This window comes from Bidens hawaiensis, unplaced genomic scaffold (genome assembly GCF_021521415.1).
Source record: "Bidens hawaiensis isolate Kalapana, Puna unplaced genomic scaffold, B.hawaiensis_p1.1 tig00034295_1, whole genome shotgun sequence".
Taxonomy (NCBI): domain Eukaryota; kingdom Viridiplantae; phylum Streptophyta; class Magnoliopsida; order Asterales; family Asteraceae; genus Bidens; species Bidens hawaiensis.
The window spans coordinates 208,015-231,379 of NW_027495935.1; the positions used below are offsets into that span (position 1 = coordinate 208,015).

General features: G+C 34.8%; 1 protein-coding gene across 1 annotated transcript; it reads right to left on the reverse strand.

Annotated features, from left to right (window-relative positions):
• Window positions 1–1,673: 1,673 nt before the first annotated feature.
• LOC143586079 (ribonuclease J-like) lies at window positions 1,674–11,328 on the reverse strand. The gene is made up of 17 exons (XM_077067705.1): window positions 11,168–11,328; window positions 10,879–11,107; window positions 10,541–10,660; window positions 10,399–10,459; window positions 9,032–9,223; window positions 8,876–8,953; window positions 8,514–8,696; window positions 7,408–7,488; window positions 7,260–7,325; window positions 7,077–7,169; window positions 6,233–6,358; window positions 6,037–6,150; window positions 5,858–5,953; window positions 5,649–5,746; window positions 4,762–5,177; window positions 3,773–4,131; window positions 1,674–1,778 (listed from the first exon to the last, which is right to left on the reverse strand). Exons 1-17 carry the CDS (start codon window positions 11,277–11,279, stop codon window positions 1,683–1,685), a joined length of 2,520 nt encoding a protein of 839 aa, XP_076923820.1. The 5' UTR covers window positions 11,280–11,328; the 3' UTR covers window positions 1,674–1,682.
• Between the last annotated feature and the right edge of the window lie 12,037 nt (window positions 11,329–23,365).

Here is a 23,365-nt window from a genome sequence, read left to right on the forward strand (position 1 = left end):
GCCCAGGAGAGAGAAAAATTGGTACTGATCGGACTTCACGCGCCCCCACTCGCAGGTGTAAGCCAACGCGAGCGCGACACGTGTCCCTGACACTGTGTGAGGGGACACGAAAAGAAACGATACAGGTGCTGCCAGAGTTCACGCGCCACCACTCGCAGGTACGGACCAACGCGAGCGCGACACGTGTTCCTGACACTATGTGAGGGGACATGAAACGCAACTGTAGCACCTCGAGCACACGAAAAGTCTGACACGTCTCCATCACTGACGCATGTCAGCAACAACCAACCACGTACATGGACGATTCGTTTCAACCAAAAGGATAGAATTTCGCGCAACGATGAGTAATAAGAAGAAAAAGACAAACCCTACTAAAAGAGCAAACTATTAAGTCTAATATCTATCTTACCTTGCTCGCGCGAGACAAGACACACATTAGACTGGGGGGGCTTGAAGAGGTATGTACCCGCCTCAACACCGAGCAAGGCGGGTCAACCCACAAGATATAGACAAGAGGCTTGAAATCAAGATATTATGAAGGCACAAAGCCAAAACCTATGCGCATGGCGCATATCACATATGCTCACGCATATCACATATGCTCATGCATCACATGCTCAGGCATCACATATGCTCAGGCATCACACATGCTCACGCACCATATATGCTCACGCATATCACATCTGCGCGTGACGTATCCGCGCGTGACGCATATCACATGCTCACGCATATCACATCTACGCGTGGCGCATCAGCGCGTGGCGCATATCACATGCTTGTGCATATCACATCTGCGCGTGAGAATAAAGAGAAGACCTCGCGCATCCTCAGGAGAGGCGCATATCACACATGCACATAATCAACCTCGTCCTTATCCAAATCAGGATTAGGGCAACCTTGATTGTGCACGTCAGACAACCTTCCAGAAGGTATCTTTTTAAGGAATAAGAATATGCTGATGTTGACAGCTGCCAATGAAAGGTGGACAACTCAGCAAAACCCATGTGCTACCACGTGATTGCACATGGGTCAGAGAATAATCAATGAAAAAGCACCAGGTGTCCCCAAGGACACGTGGCGCAAAGCAATTGGAGGAGGCCAAAAAGCCCTTAATTGGGTCTGAGCCCAATCATTGGAAACCCTAGCACTATAAATACCACATCAACTCCACAAGGAGAGGTATGCCCTATTACACAGTATTCAGCTATATTAAGCAATACACTCCAATTTCCTTACTCTCAGATTATTATCTTCTCCTACAAACTCTTATTCTTACACCGGAGGGTTACCCCAAAGAGGACCCCTCTGTCCCTTTCTGAGGGGTAAGTTTACGGTGCTGTTCATTTTGTAGGTGGAAGAATCCAGATTCCAGAGAACCGTCGGTGAAATAGCATAATCACACCCGAGGAGAGTTGATCGTCTACCAGTGAGTCGATCCACGTTTCTTCAAGTTTAATTTAATTTAACTGCTTTTAAAGGAGAGAGAATGCAGGAGATGAAAGGTTACATCTTCTCTATTATAATGTAATATAGATATAGATAATATAAATAACGATATAAAGAGGTGAAAATGATACACTAATTATCTAATTTACTGTCTACACTGAATTACAAAATTTTATGCTTCTCAATACACACCGTAACTTTTTTCGTCAATTTCTTAGCATATCATCACTTTTGGATCAATTTTTGGCCATTGCATCAGGGGTCGATAAAATGTTATCCATGTCCTTATAATATTGCCAGCTTCTTTTGCTTTCGGGCTCGCTCTTACTTTCCTGTAAAAAGAGGAAAAGAAAAATCAGTTATCAAGTTACATGTTAAGAAAACAAAATATGTATATATTTGCATATATTGCATAACATCTAGGTCAAACATCATGGGATGAAGACAATTAGGTTATGTTTTATCTCTAACAGGTCAAACCGGTAAGAAAGATACATAAAGGAAACGTGTCAAAAGTCGCCAAGAGAATATTTTAAAAACATGAAACCTATTAAAAAACATATTATTAAAAACTAATTAGATTATTACTTAACTAGATTTTATCCCCCGTATTACGGGGGTTGTTTTACATTATTCGTTTTTAATATTTATATATGTATATTTGGATTTTAATTTTATTTATTGTAAGAAAGTTAATAATTAATATACTTGAGGTTTGATGATGAAATGGTTTCACAAATAAAATGATATATTATAATCCGGTTTAAAAGTTATCTGGGTTTGGTGATACCCATTACCCGTTTATTTTCTTTATTATAAAATTGTTTCTTAATTATAAATAATATTTTTTTTTAAAATAAAATAGGATATTAATTTTTAGTATATTCCTATTTTATAGGATTTTCATATCAAATATTTGATGAGATTACTTTTTAATATAATGAGATGTTATAACCTGTTTAATAGCTATCTAGGTTTGGCGAGACCTTTACTCGTGAATTCTGGTCAAATGCGTGATAAGCCTTCATTTACAAATAAAGTAATCTAATGGCTTGAGAGAATGGTTGTTTTACATTTTTTGTTTTGTAATATTTATTTTTTGGATTTTAATTTTCTTTATTGTAAGAAAGTTAATAATATACTTAGGGTTTGATAATGAAAGGGTTTCATAAATAAATGATATGTTATAACCCGTTTAAAAGCTATCTGGATTTGGTGATCCATGACCCGCTTATGTTTTTTACTATAAAATTGTTTATTAATTATAAATAATATCTTTTTCTTTTTAAATTGGACATTAAATTTTAATATATCCCTATTTTATAGGATTTTCATATCAAATAATTGGTAAGATTAATTTTTAATTTAGTTATAACCCATTTAAGAGTTATCTGGTTTTGGTAAGACCCATACCCATGAATTTGGGTTAAATCAATAAGAGGCATCCATTTAAAAATCAAGAAATCTGGTGACTTCCATAAAAAGGGGGAGCGTCCACATCGCGACACATAGGATTTTTGGGTTTTCGTTTATATATATTATAGATAATATATAATCTTTGCTATCATATTTGTCACATCTATATCCAAAACAAATTTGCCTGTTAAATGAATCAGACTTTTTAGTTGTTTAACGCTTTACTTTGTAGATCCAAAACATCTAAATTCTTTTGTGTTATATCATCTCAAATATGATTACTAAAATTATATAGTTTTATGAATTAAAAGTACACTGGGCAACTATTAACTATCAACCCATACGTCGTGTTTCTTTTTAAACAACATTTTTTTTTATCTTTCTCCTTTGACTCATATTTTTCATCTTCCCCTTTTGAACAGAATTTTTCTTCAGCCAAATTTTATAAAAATTTTCCTTTTGACCCATTTTTTCTTTAATCATTTTTTTTTCCATTTTGACCAGTTTATACTTTCAACCATATTTTTATTATTTTTCCCTTTTGACCAGAGTTTTTAGCCAGATTTTTTTTTTCCCTTGTGACCCGTTTAAATTTTCTGCCTGATTTTTTTTAGTTTTCCCTTTCGATCCGTTCTTTTATAAGCCAGATTATTAATTTTCTCCTTTCGATCCTTTTTTTCAGCCAGATTTTTAATACTTCCCTTTTTCAGTAAGATTTTTTTTTATTTTTCCCTTTTGACCCGTTTAAATTTTCTGCCCAATTATTTTTTATATTTCACCTTCGACCCATTAGAGATAGCGAATAACCCAAATCAACCCATTCCTAGATAAATAAACAAAAATTTCCACCTCTAGTTATCTGAATCTACTAAAACTAAATTCATAAAAAATAATATTAACAACAAATTACCTCATATTTTTGAACCAGTGAAGCCCATAACGATTTGCATTGACCCGGACTTCGGTCAAACCCTTGACTAGAAAGGTTTGAGCTTATTTCTTCCCAAAGTGCCATTCGACCCTTCACAACTTGAAATCTACTATTTAACTCCCCGCGAAACTTAATAAGGTTTTTAACTTCCTCGGGTTTCCATCTGTTTCTTTTAATGGGTTTCTTTGTGTTTAAATCCTTGCTGGCAGTTTCTGATTGGTCAGTGGGTTCGTTGTTCGTGTATGCTCTCCAGAAATCATCTGATGACTCGGAATCGGAAACGGAACTCATTGCAGTTTCTTGTTCGGATAACAATTCGTCATCATTGATCACGTCATCTGTATATTAAATGAAACGTTTTACCAATTATTTATTCCATTTATTCATTTTTACTCAATAATATTGAAAAACTACACTTGAAGTCACTAAATGTAGAAAAACCATTATATCTTTTAAGAAATTTCAAACTTTTTGAAAACTTTTTTATGAAAAAGATGTCAAAAATTAAAAAAAAATTACAAAAAAATTGAAAACTTGAGGTGCATAATTAGAAAAATAAAAACTTTTAGTGATTATTTATTATATCTTATTAAAACTATGAAACTTTAGACGGGTTTTATCAAAAAGATTTTAAAGATCAAGCATATAACACCAAAGCTGACTATTTTACTAAATAAACAGCAAAAAAAAATTTTCTAAACAGAAATTAAAACTAAGATTTTTATAAATAAAATTTGAAAACCTATCAGAAAAACTAAACTTCAACCGTTTTTATTCTTTCTTGGCAATAAAAAATAGTTATCTAAATCAGACATTGAACAAAAGTTGGTTACTTTTATGCAAATAACCATAAAATAAACGTGAAACAAAGACGTTAACTAGTTTAAACTAACCTTTAATAATAAACTATGTTGCGGCTAGTATTTAACTAAATAAACTGATCATTTAGAAAAGAGGTTAATTCAAACCTTTAGGCTCAAGATCTTTGCTTTCTTGTTGTATCTTAACAGCTCGTTTCTTTTTCGGGCTTCCATCAACCGTATTCCCCAAATTCATCTCAAACCCACTTTGAACACCCGACAACTTCCCGTTAATTTCATCAGCAATAACCGCAACCGGGTTCTCAATCGCATGTGTGATGACTTCGGGCCTTTTACCGCTATATTTTCTAACCATTTTTCTTAAAACCTCAGAAACCGTTCGTTCTATGTGAGGTAACGGACTTTTGATTGAACAACTTGATAATGAAGCGTGAGCTGCACTATGAAGAGCATCTAGAAGCTTCCCTTTGTCGACCCATAAGCATCGGGTAGTTATTCTTATTTTCCCTTTCAGGGTTTCTTTGAATAAACTGTCGGTTGATTGCGGTCGCATGATTTCAATGCTGAAATAGATATGTTTTAAGAAAAGTTAGTGCGTTTTAAGGGGTAAAGCAATTCAATTAAGTTGGCCTAAAACAAAACAGGTAATATGGGTTAAAATCATTAAACCATTATGAAAAGTGTCATATTTTTAAGAATAACTAACAAATGAAAATATCTTCATAGGAAATAGAGTTTTTGTACCAAAGATGTTCCCAAAACTGATATAACTGAACCGTAACCAGAATGATGTAACCGAACCTAATAAAAACAGGCTGTTTAGTTTTATGTGTTGTTTAAAAACGCATTTTTCGGTTCGGTTTCGCTATTGCTATTAACCAAAAACCAACAAAAATGGACCAATTGGAACCGAGTCGAAAATAACTGAACCCAATTCATTAAATTTGGACCCTCTTGTTTCAGCCAAAATTTTCAAGCCCGGATTGTAAAACCGAATTAAACTCATTTTGACCAGTGATGAAAATTATGATGACCTGACAATTATTATTCCATCTGTTGCTATTTTCATCCTCTCATCCACACAAAGTTCAGTAGATGTTCCGAATGCCTTGTCACCATCACTATACATCAACTGCAGCAATGAAATATTATTCAGTGAGACTTTAAAAGCATTAAACAGTGTTATAAATACATAAACACACACACACACACACACACATATACATATTTAAGAGATGAGAACCTGCAAATTTTCTTTTCCAAGGGCTACAAAGCCATTAGACAGGACTCTTCGGTTCCTCAAATGAGAAACACCAAGCATTTCTCCATTCTTTATGACCTATTTTTGTACAAAAACTAACATTAATGTTTCAAACAAACATTAATCATACAAACATGTTTCAGATTTAATCGGTTACTTACAGTGGTGTGATGAATTCCAGTAGATTTTCCAAGTAATTCATGTTCTTTAAGAAATAAAAGTTCCCCGTGAATAGGTAGAAAATGTTGTGGCTTCACAATCCTCAACACTTCTTGCTACAAAATGTTATAATATTTATATTTAAACAAATTCCAGTTTTTACAAAAAAATTAGAAAACATTTCAACACAAAACTTACTAGTTCTTCACGATAAGCATGACCCGATGTGTGTAATTGCTCGTTTTTACCCATTACTATTGTTGGCCCGATCTCCGATAAACGATTCATCATTTTCATCACTCGAGACTCGTTACCAGGGATCACCTATAAATGAGACAGGAATAAAAATTGGGCCTGTAAATAAAGCGAACGAACACAAAAAGAGTATGACACGAAAGGAGCATGTTCTTGTTCGTCCGTCTAACTTTAACCAAATAAACGATCAAACACAAACAGTTAAACAAACGAGATTTTCCTGTTAGCCCGTGCTAGTTTATGAACTTAAATCCATTGAGCCTACAAATTTATTAAAACTAACTAAATTGTAACGGACCTACAAAATTCAGATAAATATGTAAACAAACAATCTTAAACAAGCGTATCTAGTGTACATAAATGAATGTAAACGAACAACCTTAAACAAGTGTAACCTAGTGAATGAAATAAAAATACACCATAATCGAATGTCCACAAACATAAATGAACGAACAAGAAATTATTCATGTCCGTTCGTTTAACTAAATGAACAAAAATTCTAGCATGTTCGTTCGTTTTTGAAATAAACAAACTTCCCGCTGAACGGTTCACTGGCCTAATGAGAATTAAGACGATAAATTAGAGGCTCGGGTGAATAGAAAAATGGGTCAAACGTTTATTTTCGAAGTGGGTCACAATGGTTCAGGACTTCAGGTCGATTGGGTTGACTTGACCTACTAACATAACAATGTCCAACCTAAACAACTTTAATAAATAATTAATGCATTAAATATGTACCAATCATGGATAAACAATAAATATTTAATATCATAATTGAGAAAATTACCTTAGCAGAATATAAAATCGTGTCTTCTTTATTCAATTTGAAAAAATGACTGCTTCCGTATGATGCAAGATTAAGTGCAGCACGAGGCTCTGCCTGACACAACCGAAAACCGTTACAGCAATAAAAGAGTCTATTATTACAAAACTTAATAATTTTACGGGTTTGCGACTTATTGCAACTTACTTGTGAGCCGGTAGTCACAATCACCAAATCTTTTGGTGCATAACCGTCAATGTCTTCAACTTTCACCTATAAAAATTTGAAAATATGTGAGCATTAAATAAATAAATGAAAAGGTTATATATAAGATATAAAAGAATAAGTTATTTACAAGAGTTGAAGGATCAATTGGCGCTTTTCCATCTTTCCATGCAGCATCAAGGTATGTTCTTAAAGACATCCCAACAAATACCTGAAAGCATGAACTTTAACAATAAATAACTGATATATGAAGCATGGTTATAAAGAATATTATTATAGCTATGATCTAAATCTTTGGATAACACGCTTTAGGAGGTTGTAAGTTGGGGTGCGCATGTAACCAAAATAACAGACCCGTAACCGAAATAACCAAAACATAACCAAACCCAAAACCAACGGTTTGGTTTTATGAGTTTTCAAAAAACAAATTTTTGGTTCAATTTCTGTTTTTAGTATACCGAAAATCGAAAAATCGAACTGACTTTTATAACTAAACTGAACTGAACCAAACCAAAAAAACCAATTTTTGTTTTTGATGTTGTGAACTATAGTGACAGAAATATAAGCAAACCCAACCCAAAACCGACGGTTTGATTTTATGTTCTCTAAAAAACCAAATTTTGGGTTCGGTTTCAAATTTCCATGTACCAAAACCCAAACCTGTGAAACCGAAAAGGCTGAACCGACTTTTATAACCGAAACGAACCCAAAACTAAACCTGTAAAAAAAAGCTGAACTGACTTTTATAACCAATACGAACCCGTAAAAACAGTAAAAGCTAATTTTTGTTATTGAATATAGTGGCTAATTTATTTATTTTTTTTAATGTTAAATAACTACTAAAAAATAATAAAGGTGTATTACAACAATTTTAGGCTCAAATGTATAACAATCAACAAATCATTATTTCATGAAAACACTAGTCCCAAAGTTTCAACTAAATTGAATATTTTGGATTTCTGGGTCATTTTTTCGGCCCAAAATTTCAAATCCAAATGAGAAACCGAAAAACAAAACCCGAACCTGAACCAACCCCATTTTGAAAATCGAATTTCAAACGAACTATGCACACCCCTACTTAAAAAAAGAGAAATATACTCCACGCAACTTTTAACCTGTATTAAGCCAAACGGGCTCATTAGCCCTGTTTATCCGTTTTCATTTAATTTTTTTAATTTGACCTATTGAAGATTAAAAAATAATATGAAACGACCCGTTTATAGTTAAACGACATACCAACTTCCTGCCAGCTTGATCTGCTGCAGCTTTAACGCTTCCGAGACGATGAATGTTTGATGAAAACTGAGTAGTAATAACCCGACCTTTTGCAGCGGTAATATGTCGCAGTAGTGAATTAGCTACAACCGTTTCACTTGTTGTCCTTCCGGGTGACAAAATGTTTGTTGAATCACTCATCATCTGAAAATAATTAATAATAATAATTAATATCTTTATATTTTAATACAAGGGACCATCAATGTAACTAATATTAAACAGTTGGTCTAAAGTTGTAAATTTTGGAACTTGGGGACTAAAGCTGCAATATGGCCATAGCACACGAATCATTTGCGTAATTAATTCTTATTATTAAAACTTACCAAAGTTACTCCTTCTTTTGCGAGTTGCTCTAAACCTTCACGGTCAAACACTTGACCATCCAGTGGAGACTCATCAATCTGTTAAAATAGGAAGTTTTTGTATATTATTAATTATATAAAAATGACAATGCGTACATATAAAAAATAAAAATTTACCTTCCAGTCCCCCGTGTGAAGGATAATACCATCTGAACACCGAAGAACCAATCCAGAACAATCGGGAATGGAATGTGTGACACGAATAGGCTCTATTTCAAATGGTCCCGCATTGAATTTTTTCTTCATTTTAAATGTTTTAAGCCTCGATGGCACGAATAGACCCGATTCCTTTAAACGCTTTTTAATAAGCTGTTCAAGACAAAGAGTATCAATTATTAAAAGTTAATAATTTCTCTTAAAGGTGGAAAATTATACTGTCGGTCAGTTTTTAACAGGTCAAATCGGGTCTGAGTCAAATTGTTTATACTTGACTAGGGGTGTGAACGAATCAAGCCATTTGTGAGCCAATTGAGATCGGCTCATTAAGAGCTCGAATCTAGCCGAGCTTAAACAAGCTCAAGCCTAAAAAAGCCCATTTAATAAACGAGCGCGGGCCTAAAAATAAGCTTGTTTAATAAACGAGCCCAAGCTTGAGCTGACTCAAGAGCCTAAACGAGCTAATTATTCATATACTTTTCTTAATATGTTAAACATATATTTATATAATTGTTATTATATTATAATATATAAAATTATGATACAATAATATATTTTCTAATATAAAAAATCTATATATAATAACTATAAATATATATATATATATATAAAGTAATTAAGAAATAATCAACAAGTTGAGCCCGAACCGAGCCGGAGTTTGAAAAAGTCAAAAACCACTCGCGAATCGCACTTGAGCTTTAGAAATAGAGCTTGAAACGAACCCGATCTTCACTTCTCAAGCTAGAGCTGGCTACTGAACCTAAACGAGCCTATTGTATTCATAACTTTTATTGATACATATTAAATGTATTTATATAATAATGATAATAATATATAAAGCTATGATAAAGAAAAATGAGATAATATATATATATATCTTATATATAAAAATTACTAATAAAAAATATATGTAGAATTATTACAAATATATATAAACTAATGAATAAGTAATAAGCGAGCTGAGTGCGAGCTTGAAACACTAGTCTCGTAAGTTAAAAGAGCTCAAGCCTAGTCAATCTCAAGCTCGGCTCATTTGCACCCCTAAACCTGTCAGGTTGGATTGATTCGAATCAGTTTTTGTCCAAAATACAATTTATTTGATAAACAATTTAGTGAACTTTTATCCATCAAAAATACACTTTGCGTACCTTTCAGAGCGTTAGGCCCGTCGTACACATGAAACCAATTTCCTCTATACCTACTTTTTGTATTGTTTCCTGTTTGACCCATTAAAGATTACCCAAATTGGCCCATTCATAACTAAACGGGTCAAAAATGCCATCTATAAACTTTTTACCCCAAATAGATAACGTAAGAAAGATTCATACCTCCATTGTAAAAGATGACGCAAATATCGGCGTACGTAAATCCAAAGCCGGTATAACCCAGTTAAACAATTGTTAAACAGTGAGAACCTAACATTAATGCAGAAAATAATATTATAATAGAAATTAAAATAACTTTACCCAAGGCAATGCGCCAATGTGATCTTCATGGCCATGTGTAATTACAACCGCTTCAATTTTATGACTCCATTTCTTAATAAATGTGGTATCTGGTAAAATTTTCTGAACACCAAGTTCATCATAGCTGAAATAAACCCACGCATATTATTAATATAAATTCATTCTAAAGAGAAAAACCTAAAATTATTAAAGCACATGTTGTGTATCGGCAAATTAGCCTCTAAAATATAGAAGCTTTATGACAAACGAAAAAATTACGTTTTTTGAGACGAAACCATTTTGACCCGTTACTTGGCTGACCCCGCCCGACCCGACCCGTTAACCTAGGCACTGATAACTTACTCTGGGAACATGACACCAGCATCAATAAGAATATAACGATCGTAATTTCCAACAAGCATGCAGTTCATTCCAATTTCACCTAATCCACCAATTGGAAGAACACGAAGTGGCGGGCCATTAGACCCTTCATAAAACATTTCCATTTTTCTCTGCACCGAATCTTCCATACTCTTTCCGGGACCTTCCAATCTTCCTGACCGTTTGGGGCCCACTCTAGACCCTTGATTACCTAATCTTGACCAATTATGTTATTATTCTAATTAGAGATTAGATAAAGAGTGATATTTACCTGTGTAGGAAGGAGGTGGCATGAAGCATGAAACGGGAAGCTTAGAAGTGTTCGGTTGCCACCCAAGCTGGTGATGACAATGTGATATAGCACTGAAAGTGGCCATTGCCATGTTTGAGCTTCACTGAGTCAACTCAGCGAGTCAGTGGTAGCTCCAAGCTTCTGAAGAATAGAAAATCAGTAATGAGAATGAGGCAGCTATTCATAACATATATAAAATTAAACTTTACAATTTTAATCGATTTTTCATGCTTCGTATTAATTAGTTAAACAAAGGTAAGTGTAACAACACAAAAGGGTCAAACTTATTTAGTCAAATTCTTTTGTACATCAAATTTGCATAGTGTTGCAGAACTCGCTAGGCGCTAGTCGGGCGGTGGGTTATTGACTAGGATTAATAGGTATTAATGGAATGGAATTGTATATGTAATGTTTCAAAATTATATAAATATAAGTTTTCAAATGCTTCAAAGATTTCGACCAACTTTAACCAATTTTGACTGGTACCAACTTTACGGGCCGATTGGGTGAAATTGAATCGGTAGCCCTCCAATTTCCATCTAATCGGTGCCGAATCCCGATAATTACAACACTGAAATTTCATGTCAAATTACTTGGTTTTGAAACTCCAAAGTGGGAAAACTGCAAATTTAAAAGCCAGCCTTGTTGGTTTTATTCTTGTTGCAAAAAGTAGAAGCTTTGTTAAGAGACATTTCATCAAACACCTGGTGTGCATCACAAACTGTCTCATATTAAAAAAAAAAAAAAAAAAAAAGGAAAGATAACTTCAACACTTTGCAAAACTCATATATCCATATGTTATAGCATCTTCAAGGTTCAAGATTTACACCCAGTAACATTTTTCTCCAAAAATAAAGGTTGAAAACTAAAACATTTCATCAAACACCTGGTGTGCAAACTTTAAAACTATTAAGTAAAATGTGAAATTGGGTATGGAATTGAAGAAATTACAACATTAAATCAAAAGTACCTGAAAAATGAAGTTGTTGATTGAAGAAAAATATCAGAGAAAAATATCTAAAAATGAAGAATTGGAGTGTAAGAATAAGATTGTGGAAGAGATTTTTCCCGCTGGGGTTTATCCATGAGAACAGGCAGCAGGTGTGTAACTTGCAAGAGACTAAGGATATGGGCCTTTTAGATTTGGGTTGAATTGACAATTTGATATAAATAATTGGGCTTATAAATAATTGGGAATTTTCAGAAACCGAAACCGGGTAGGAACGGGTTCCGGCCTTCCGGGTATGGTTAAGAACCAACTGGGTTCGGGTATGATCGGGTATTTGACCGAGTTTGACGGGTTTTTATTGGGTTTTGGCCTGGTCGGGTCCGGTTTTGACCGGGTAAAGGTGGAATCGATTCCGGCTGGTCCAGGTCGGATCCAGTTTCGGGTATAATTTTTCTAAGAAACATATACCTAGTTTGTACGCACGATTCGGATTGGTTCGATTCCGAGTCGGGTCCGAAAACTAGTGTTTTTTCCCACCTATACATAAACAGGATAATAAAAGTGGAAGCTAATTTGAATTAGAGGTGCAAATACTGATTGATCGATTATTGGTTAATGTGGTTAAAATTACAGTTTCAAATGGCTATATACTTGTTTAAAAGCGGTCAAAAGAAATACAATGGCTATTAACTTGTTAAAACACTGGTTTCGGTTAACCGATTCCTAAGCGGCTACTGTTTGAAAATATAATCGATCTCTAACCTATGGTTCATATCGATTATAAACCGGTTACGGTTCCAAATCTTAACTGATTAGGATTTACACCTCTAATTTGGATACTTGAGATTCATTTGAGAGTTAATTACATGTGTAGTCCATTAATAAAAACAAATTGGATTTTAATAATCTCACATTTTTGTACAAATTGGATTCTAATAATCTCACATTTATGTTGTTGGCTGATAATAATCTAATATGAGAATATTCTTACCACATATCCCACCTTTTACACTATTTATTCTCATTAGATCTCCGTTAAAAAAAGGTTGACTTCGTTAAGTTTTATCTGAACTTCAAACTAATATTATAGGGCTTTTGGTAGGTGTTACACATATTGGAACTCGTACTTACATGCATTATTCTAGAGGGTCTATTATTGTAATTATCTTAAATATATATAAACAAAACCTCCCTATTTTCTTTCAAGACATCAGATTATTTTATTTGTAAATGGTGGTTTTTCATACATTTAACCCGAATTCACAGGTTTGGGTCTCACCAAACCCAAATAGCCATTAAACGGGTTATAACATCTCATTATATTAAAAAATAATCTTGCAAAATATTTGATATGAAAATCAGGTTTATTGGATTTTAATAATCCCTATTGACTAATATTGGCCGATAGTAATCCCTATTCATTTTATCACCACTCGCTGTCCCAAATTTAAAAAAGTTGGCCCCCAATGATCCCCCATTAAAAATGACTTAACGGCGTTATACTTTTTTCCGAATTCAACTAATGTTTTAGGACTTTTGATCAGAAGAAATATACGAGTCGATTGATGTAAAACTTCGTTCGAAACGATGCTCCAAAACGACGAAACAATGCTTCAATTGGGTGTTTGAACTTACAATTAACAAAAATCAAGTCGTCTGGATCACTGTTTCAAGCTAAGTTTTACATCAATCGACTCGTATCCTCCTTCCGATCAAAAGCCCTAAAAAATTAGTTTGAAAATCGGGAAAAAAGTATAACACTGTTAAGTCATTTTTAACGGCGGACCATTGGGGGCCAACTTTTTTAAATTTGGGACCGTCAGTGGTGATAAAATAAATAAGATTATTATCGGCCAATACCAGTCAATAGAGATTAATAAAATCCAATAAACCTATGAAAATCCTAAAAAAATAGGGATATACTAAAGATTAATATATGATTTATTTTTTTTAAATATTATTTATAATTATGAAACAATTTTAAAGTAAAAAAATATGCAGATCATGGGTCTCATCAAACTCAGATAGCTTTTAAACGGGTTATAACATCTCATTTGTTTTTTAAACCCTTTAATAATCTAACCCTGAGTATATTATTAATTTCCTTACAACAAATAAAATTAAAATACAAAAACATATATAAATATTAGAAACGTAAAATGTAAAACAAACCATGTAATCAACCTTAATTTAATTTCTCAATATGGATTTAGTTACATTAATGATTTTTTTTTCTTTTAAGTTTAACTTAAATGAAAAGTTTCACAAAATAACATCCAAATTATAACAAATTAGCATAAACGAATAAATATAAAGTAGATAATTCATTCAACGTTTTCATAAAAAAATGAACATAACCCAACATAAATTAATCAAAATAGGTACAAGTATATTATTAACTTCTTACGATAAATAAACTAAAATTCAAAAAAATAAATTCACAACATTAGAAACGAAAATATTATAAATGAAAATTTTAAACAACCCTCGTATGCGGGGGATAAAAACTAGTTATCTATATATATAAAGCACCATTATATTTATCATTTATTCAATAAAATAATCAATTACACTTACTCCAAAATATGCGGTTTTACTTGGTATCAGAGCAAAGAAACCTAAAACCCTACTACTACCAATTCCAGCCAACCCTACTGCACATATACCCTTTCGGCAACCTCTCTCTCTCAATTTTGATCACTCCCATGGCAACTATTGCTACTCTAACCATAACAGAGTAAGCAGCTCTTAACTCTCAGAAATTTGCCTTCACCCTTTCTCTTACAAACTACGGGATACTTGAAGGCCATGATTAAGCCATTCCTAATCTCCGGTAACCTATTCGATTACATAGATGGCACCATACCCTATCCGCACAGAAGTATTTCATCAGGAACTACAACAAGCGACAACCCTAGCAATCCCAAGTGGATATCAAATGATACTCATGTTCGTATGCTAATTACCCCCACCGTCTCTGAAGCTGTCTTCCATCATGTACAAGGCCAAACTTCCAAAAAAAGTCTAGCTGTCCCTTAAGCACGCATATGAACATGCACTTAACACTTTTTTGCATGAGTACACTATAAAAACAGAACTCCTTAGAATTGTAATGAAAGGAAATGAAAAACAAACTGATTATATAACCAGAGCCCAAGATTACAACACTACTTTTGCTAATATTGGTGAACCCATGAACGACAAGGATTTGTCATGCTTATAATCTCAGGTATCAAGGAAAAATATAAGTCTTAAATCCAACCTCCTAACCCGACACCCACCCGTCACTTTCAATAAACTCCACAGCATACTTCATGATCATGATTACATGATCAGCACCCATTGCAGCCCTTCCCTTATTGTTGTACCTCTAAAGGTGTTTGCAACCACAATCAACTCATCCCCACCCAACATAAATGCTATACAATCCCAACTCTCAAGTTTCCAATTGTTAGCCGCCCAACTAGGGTGTCAACTCAATCCCATTTCATCTTCTACTCTACAATCACATGCCAATTACACCCTTGTTCCTTTACTGGTAATTAGGGCAACCATCATTGGATTTAACAGGGCAATTCATGTGGAAATTTCAACAAATGGAATCTGGACAGCCGAGATATCGGCTCTTCCAAGCAGTTTTCATGGGCATCCGCTCTTAATATAGTTTATGGTCATTGAAATCAGTGTGGAATAGGGTACCTACCATCCTAATCCCTAATCGGTCAAGTTCTTCCACTTCTAGGCAGCCTCCTTAGGTCAGCTTTGCCAATTTTTCAGATTTTGGATCGCAGTATCAAGCTATGTGGAAACCCGATATTACTTCTAGCAGCAGCGCTTATCCAGACATATCAAACCTTAACTACTCTTACGAATATCAAGGTAATGACTCTCTCCATGTTGGTGAAGGTATTGGCTCTTAAAAATTCTATTCACCTAGTAAAATCTTTAATCTATCCAATATTCATCATGTACCAAACCTTAAATAAAATCTTTTGCCAGCTTAACAATTTTGTCTTGAAAATATTTTCTTTTTTGAATTTCACTACTCTCTTTTTGTTGTGAAGGACAAGTCTACCCACGCTACCCTTTTCATGGGCCCAAGTGAAATGGTCTCTACTCACTAAGACTCCATCGGCTTAAGTCCATTCCAAAGATTGCATTCACAACCATCAAACCTCTACAATTTGGCTCCAACTTCTTGGTCATCCACATCAACGTGCTTTTCATTATGTTATTTCCAAATTTTCATGGCCTGTTTCTACTAAACATTGTTCTTCATTATATATTGCACGCCAATTAAGAAAATCATCAAAACATTTTTTGCCTCTTCCAGATTTTTGTAGCCATAATGTTCTAGACTTGGTATGTTATGATGTTCTTCATTATATTTTTTTTATTCATGCTTTACGTGGGTTTTCCCTTTGAAATGTAAATCTAATGTTTATGCAAAAATTTCTTAACAATGAATGAAAATTCAATACAAAACTAAAAAACGCCGAAACTGATTGGGGAGGGGAATTCAGAAATTTATCATCATATTTCACCTCCCTTGGAATCATCCATGACATTCTTTCCTACATTAGTGCTCAAAACGACACCGTAAAGTGCCACAACTGGCATGTTGTTGAAACAAAACTACTCTACCTAATCCAACCTTTCCACAACAAAATTTGGCACTTTACCTTTGAAACCGCTGTCTACTTAATAAATCACCTTCCTTCCCCTAATTTCATCAAGCAAATCCCCTTTTCAACATATCTACAACCGCAAACCTACTTACACCTTTCTTCGATTTTTTGGCTGCCAATGTTTTCCTATTTACGTCCTTATAACCGTCACAAAATGGACTTTGATCTACACCATGTGTCTGTCTGGGTTATAGCCCATCACACCATGGCAATCGGTGTTTTAACATCGCCACTAAACACATCTATATTTCCCTATATATTCGTTTTAATGAACACATCTTTCGCTTTAATCCCCCTACCCCATCATCAATTCAAATAGCACACCTGCCTTTGTCTCTATTTTTCCGAACCCACCTCCTTTGATTCCTAACGACAGGCCTCCCATCGCGCCACATCCACCATGATCAATCAAAAGCACACAACCTCCACTCAGCCAAACCCAAACAGCCCCGTTGCTCGGCACTAAATAGCCGCCGCACAACCTGCACCGGCCCAATCAACACACACATAACAACCTCAAACCATACCACCCTCACCTATACCACCACCACCTCCCCCACCTCATCGTCGAAGACCATGTATCCTCACACAAAACCCAAAACAAACACAATTTTATAACCCGTCAGCCTACTCTGCCACCACTTCTTCCAATCCCACTGTTCCCAGTACTTTTACCGTTGCCAATAAATCTTTGGAGCGGCGTCATGCCATGAACTAGGAGTTCATGCGCTTCTTAAGAACATATCATGGTCTTAGTCTCTTGTGATAATTATTCTAACTTTATTGACTACAAGTGGGTTTGCAGGTTAAAGTCTGATGCACAGGTCAGACTTAGTCGCTACAAAGCTAGACCTGTGACGAAAGGTTTTTGTCATAAACCAAGTATTGATTATCTTGAAACTTTAAGCCCTAATCGTATTATCAAGAATAACACTGTTAGGATAATTTTATCTCTAGCTATAACTCAATAATGGTCTCTACGCCAACTGGATGTGGAAAATGCATTTTTACATGGTGAGATCTCAGAAACTACATATATGAAACAACCCCATGTAATAAATCCAACTTGTGATTTATTGGTCGATAATTATCTATAACTAGTATTTTACCCGGCGCGTTGCACCGGGACACACGCCAAGACAGGTAGGGATGAGATCGGAACGGTACCGGTACCGAAAATCCCGATCCCGGTAATCGCAAATTCTTGGTACCTGTACCAAAATTTTCGGTTCGGTTGCAGTATTTAAGGTAAAATTCGGGAAATACGGGTATCGGTACCGAAACAACTTTGGTACCAATTCGGTGCCAATGGTACCAAATCAGTACCGATGTCCAACATCATTCTCGTTTTGGCGGTTCACACGTCTTCTAGGAGGCATCTGAAAGTAAGATAGCGTATGAGCCAAAAGACAAAGATTTACGAAATACGCGGAAGACGAAAAGAGAAATCCTAACCCGACGTCTACCCATTAACTCACATTTTTAATTATTATTGTTTAAGTTTTCTACAAGAAAGAGCCTGGGATCTGATACCATAACTGTAACACCCCAACCCGGAACAGGCTGGCGTGTCACCATTACAGATATCATAAACCAAACGCAATCCATTTAAAAGAAAGAAATAGAATCCAAGGACAACCAACAAGTTAAATCAAATTGAAAGAAATCCTAAGTCTTATTTATTAAATGTTAAAATTAAAGAAAATAGACAAAGTCTTTATTCTTGAACTTCATTTTTTCTCTCATCACTGATTTCCCTGATTTCCCGAATTACCTGTCAACAAATAAGACAAACACAAACAAGAAAATACGGCTGAGCCAAAAATTGCCCAGTAACAGAAAGAACAATAATAATGATGATAATACGAATAAACAAAAGCAAAATAGTAACAAAATTTATCTTAACCAAAATAAGTATGATACCGAAAGTTGATACTTTTAGAACATGTGACAATACAATACCAAAACAAAAACCGATACTAAACGTATTACTAAACATATAACGGAGACTGACTTGCACGACGAGTGATGTTACTAAAAATAAGTCGCGTATTAAAGGAGTACCGAGAGCCGAAACATATAACATATGACATATAACTTGTAACGTATAACGTGTGACATATAACGTGTAACATATAACTGAACTAGGATCGATCCATACGCCCCTAAACGGCCAAAGTACTAGTTAGAGAGGCCGTGAACTTTTAAAACACACTGTCACGAAAAGTGTTGTGCTCGGGTAACAGAGTACTAAACCTGACAGGCAATATAACTGCCAAACATAAAAACGTATTAACTGAAATTCATATTATTATCCATAGGAACATGCAATAATGAGTACGAGTTTATAAATCTATTGCATGCTACAAGTATCTCTAACCAAAACGGATTGAAACTGAACAAAACTAAATAAAAAGTTGACGACGTATAAAATGTCCAAAGACCAAACGGGTCGTATCGATAGAGACAACTAGGTGATGTTAACATATAAAATACCGAAAGTCCGTACTACAAAGTAACGGATCAGAATCAATACTATGAGTAAACGAGACCAGAAACCATACCTTAATCAAAAGAGAAAGCAAAAATAAAGTCAGCATCGTTCGCAAACTGTACGAGAACCTATGGTTTAGTTACATTAGGATTTAGTGTATCAAAAATAAATGACGTTGGGTGATTCGTTAACTTAGTGAGTTTTCCAGCGACTACACGGTTAGGATTCGTAAATATTTATTCATTTATTTTTAGGTGGTTATATTATTTGCAGTGATAGTAATCTTTAGTATTACTACCTAGTTACTGCATGCATAAAAATATATTGTATGTAGGTATATAGGTCCAAGAAAGAGAATCTAGAAGTTAGTGTGTTAATACACATAAAAAAACAAAATAGACTTAGCCTCCTGAGATATGGCCATGGTGTTTGTTTGTAGTAAAACCATAATATTTCTTTTACATAAGCAATACGGATACATACCAGATCCATCATTCTAGCAACCATGTTATCATAGTATGATGAATTTAAATTAACTAAAACATTTAAAAACCAACCATTAATAAAATATTTCTTCAATTATTCAGTCTAGATTTCATCTACTATGTATACACGCACACTGTGACGAAGAGAAAAGAACTACCAGATTAAATTGGTTTATAAAAAGGCTTCGGTTCTTCTCCAAGTTAAACCGTTCTAATTCATCGCCGGAACATGTTAACAATCACGTATTCAAAACAAGTTATCAAGAACAACCAGTAGCAAGGAATCGTCGATTACCTCAATAGTTGAACCGCAACGAACTTCTAAAATAACGAGAGCAGTAGGAGTATGCGATGAATATTGGCCTGTAACGATTCGGGAACAGAGTATCAAAGCTTCAAATGATTCGTATAACTAAACAGCAATTGGTGTCGAGATGGTGCAGCGGCTAATTAAAAGTAGGTGTGATGGCGGTTCACCAGTGAAATCGGAATGGAAGGTCAGACGAAAACCAGAGAGATTATATAGAGTCGATCAATGTTGTTGATAAGGGATTTTGATCCCATCTTTTCCGGAAATTCGTTAGTAGGATATGGGCTAAAATTTTGAAATCTTGTTTCCATTAAAATAATCTAATGCACTCATATTCAACTTTTCATGTTATACGTAAATGCATATATTATTATTATTATTATATCTTTTCATTATTTTTCTTTTCTTCCAAAACTCAAGAGTTTAATTACGTTATCGTCCAAAGTGCTAATTTGTTTATTTTATCAACTATTTTTGCTATTATTATCATTATTCTTGTTATTATTATTATTATTATTTTAGAGTATTACAGCCTAGGCTTATGATGAACCTTTGATTGGCGTTTGATTTTATTTGAGATTTACTTTTCATTATGGGTTCATGAATCAATAAAGAGTTTAATATTATTTATTTGATGCATATATGTGCTTGGTTTTATTTGGTGAATCAGTAGAGTCTTTGGTGATTGTTTGTCATATAATAGGATTCTGTTAGTTTATTTACTGTGCATTCTTGACTAGTTTATGATTGATTTATAATAAGATCATAGAAACAATATTATTAATTAAATAAATAAAAGTGTGCTGCTAATCAAAAAAACTGTAAGGTGATAGGTTGTTTAATAGGTCTTGGTTGATTAAGATTGCTAATTTAGTTTTTCGTAAGGAGTTCGTCTAGGCTTGAGTTTTTAGCTTTGTCTATTAATGTCGAATGAATTTATTAAGCTGCCTTTGATTTCCGCACTATAAGGTAGGATTTCGTTTAAAGGTACTCGTTCATAATTAATTAGGTAACCGTAAGGAAGTCCAATCTTAAAATTGGTGTGTTTAAGAACTTAATAAAAATCAATAGGTGTCTTCTTGAGAAGGGTCAGGGGTTTTGTTCAGGTTTTCTTTTAAGTGGCTATTTAATGATCCCAGTTCCATAACAAAGCATTTTTCAATTAACTGATAACTGAAACTTTGGAGATTCTAGCCTAGATGGTTTATCTATCATCATCTGAATTAAGTCTAAGTTCTAAGTTGAGTCGTATTTAGTTTTATTAGTTAGTTTTATTTTAGTTTAATCTTAGTTTTTAGTTAAACCCCCCTTTTTAATAATAAATAAATAGTCGTGTCTGTAGTTAATCTAATTTAGCTAGTTAACGTAATTCAAAGAGTCTCGTGGGTTCGATATCCGGGCTTACTTAGCTCTACTAGAATTGACCGGTTCACTTGCCGGTTAGTAGTTTTAGTTAAGTTAAAAGTCTAGAATTATTACTTATTGTCTAGATTAGCGTAGTTTTAGTTAATAATTTTATAACTACTTTTAGCATATCAGTATTCCTAACAAAGAGTGATCTATACAAGGCCAATTGATACAATACTGTTAGAAAATTATAAAAGGAAAAAATATTATGGGATCAACCTCTATTATTTTCCATTTTCATTAGCTAATTTAAAGCAAGCATAGACCGTTGGAGGCTACAATCAAGGGATTACAATTTCCTTGTATTATATTTCTTGTAATGGTCATACCTTCATTTGTATATAATTTATCATCCATTGTATTTAAGAGGTAGAGAAATACATTAATAATCATCAATAAAATTCTTTGAACATCTATAGAAACATGGTATCAAAACAGTGCTTTTCGTTCTAGGACCAACCTGCTTATCTCTACCAATACCCGTCCCAACCATTATTCTTCTTATTCAATTTCCTAACCGAAAAGGCTGCCATGTCTAGAGATGGTAACCATGATTTGGATATATCGATCCAACTTGCCAATCTGTTTAAGAATGGCCTCAGTTTACAACCTTAAATCCAAAACTATCCACCAACGCACCAAATCAAACCGTCAAACAAACCAGCAAACTAGATACAAATACATGGAAGGCAATCGCCGCCAAGGGCAGCACTATTATCGTTGGCAACTACAACCAAGGGCAAATCAGTGGATTTGGCAGCACTACTGCCGCCATCACCGGCAGCGATGACCCGAAAAATAAACCATCGTCGAAAACAACGGCGCTGACGTTGAGTACAAATGATTCGTCGGAGGTCTTGCATGGGCCACTTCCAACCAATCACTTCAGATGGCATTCTCTAAGTACGGAGAAATCATCGATTCGAAGATTATTAATGATCGTGAGACTGGTAGATATAGAGGATATGGATTTGTTACATTCAAGGATGAGCAGATTCGTTTATTCTTACTCTTTGTTGACGATTGCACACGTATTGTGACATCTGCCCCGATCCGACCCGACCCAGGTACCCCGTTTCTCTGACCCGATCTCTTTCTTTTGGTGATTTAATATTTATTTAGTATTTTTACTTTATTTTTAATATGTATTTTATTTAGTATTTATTTCCCTCCCGCCTTTCGTTTCCTTCCCGCTGTCCCGTCCCTCTCCTCTCTTTCCGCCTTGTTTCCCTCTTTGCTTGTCCTTTGGTCCCTCCCGCCTAAGGATGTCTGCAGCTCCACGCGCCAGACTCCTTACATGGAAGCCTGCGTGAAGACATCTTGTTCCTCGCGATGCGTGAAGAGAACTCTTCTCGCAGCGCGCTAAGAATGCATGTTCTTTCCGCGATGCGCTTAGAATTCTTGTTCTTCACGCAGCACGCTAATGATGTGATTCTTCCCGCAGTGCGCTAAGGAATGGTGATTCTTCCCGCAGTGCGCTAAGGAATTGTGATTCTTCCCGCAGTGCGCTAAGGAATTGTGATTCTTCCCGCAGTGCGCTAAGGATTTTGTGCCAGCCTTCGCGCTCGCGCACTCAGCCTTCCCGCGCTTAACCCTTGTATCTTCTGTTTATTCAGCCTGTATGCTTTGTGTTGTCTTATCTTCTGTGCTGTTGACCTAACCTATCTAATGTCTGAATAGTTACTTTCGGCGCAGCATGCGTACCAACCCCATTGGTTGGTAGATAAAGTAACTGACATTATCTTTTGAGATCTGCTTTTGCCATGCTTGACCAGTACCTTTATCTGACCTGCCCATGCCTTTTTACTGTTCGCTGTCAGCTTTATATTGCCCCCTGCAGCTGC

Excerpts from the sequence above, each read along its gene's own strand:
- LOC143586079 (XM_077067705.1), bottom strand. The coding sequence starts at position 11,279 with ATGGCAATGGCCACTTTCAGTGCTATATCACATTGTCATCACCAGCTT. Across the intron at positions 11,108-11,167 it reads GCCACCTCCTTCCTACACAG|GTAATCAAGGGTCTAGAGTG; the intron begins GTAAATATCACT and ends GGTCAAGATTAG. Across the intron at positions 5,178-5,648 it reads GATGGAATAATAATTGTCAG|CATTGAAATCATGCGACCGC; the intron begins GTCATCATAATT and ends TATCTATTTCAG.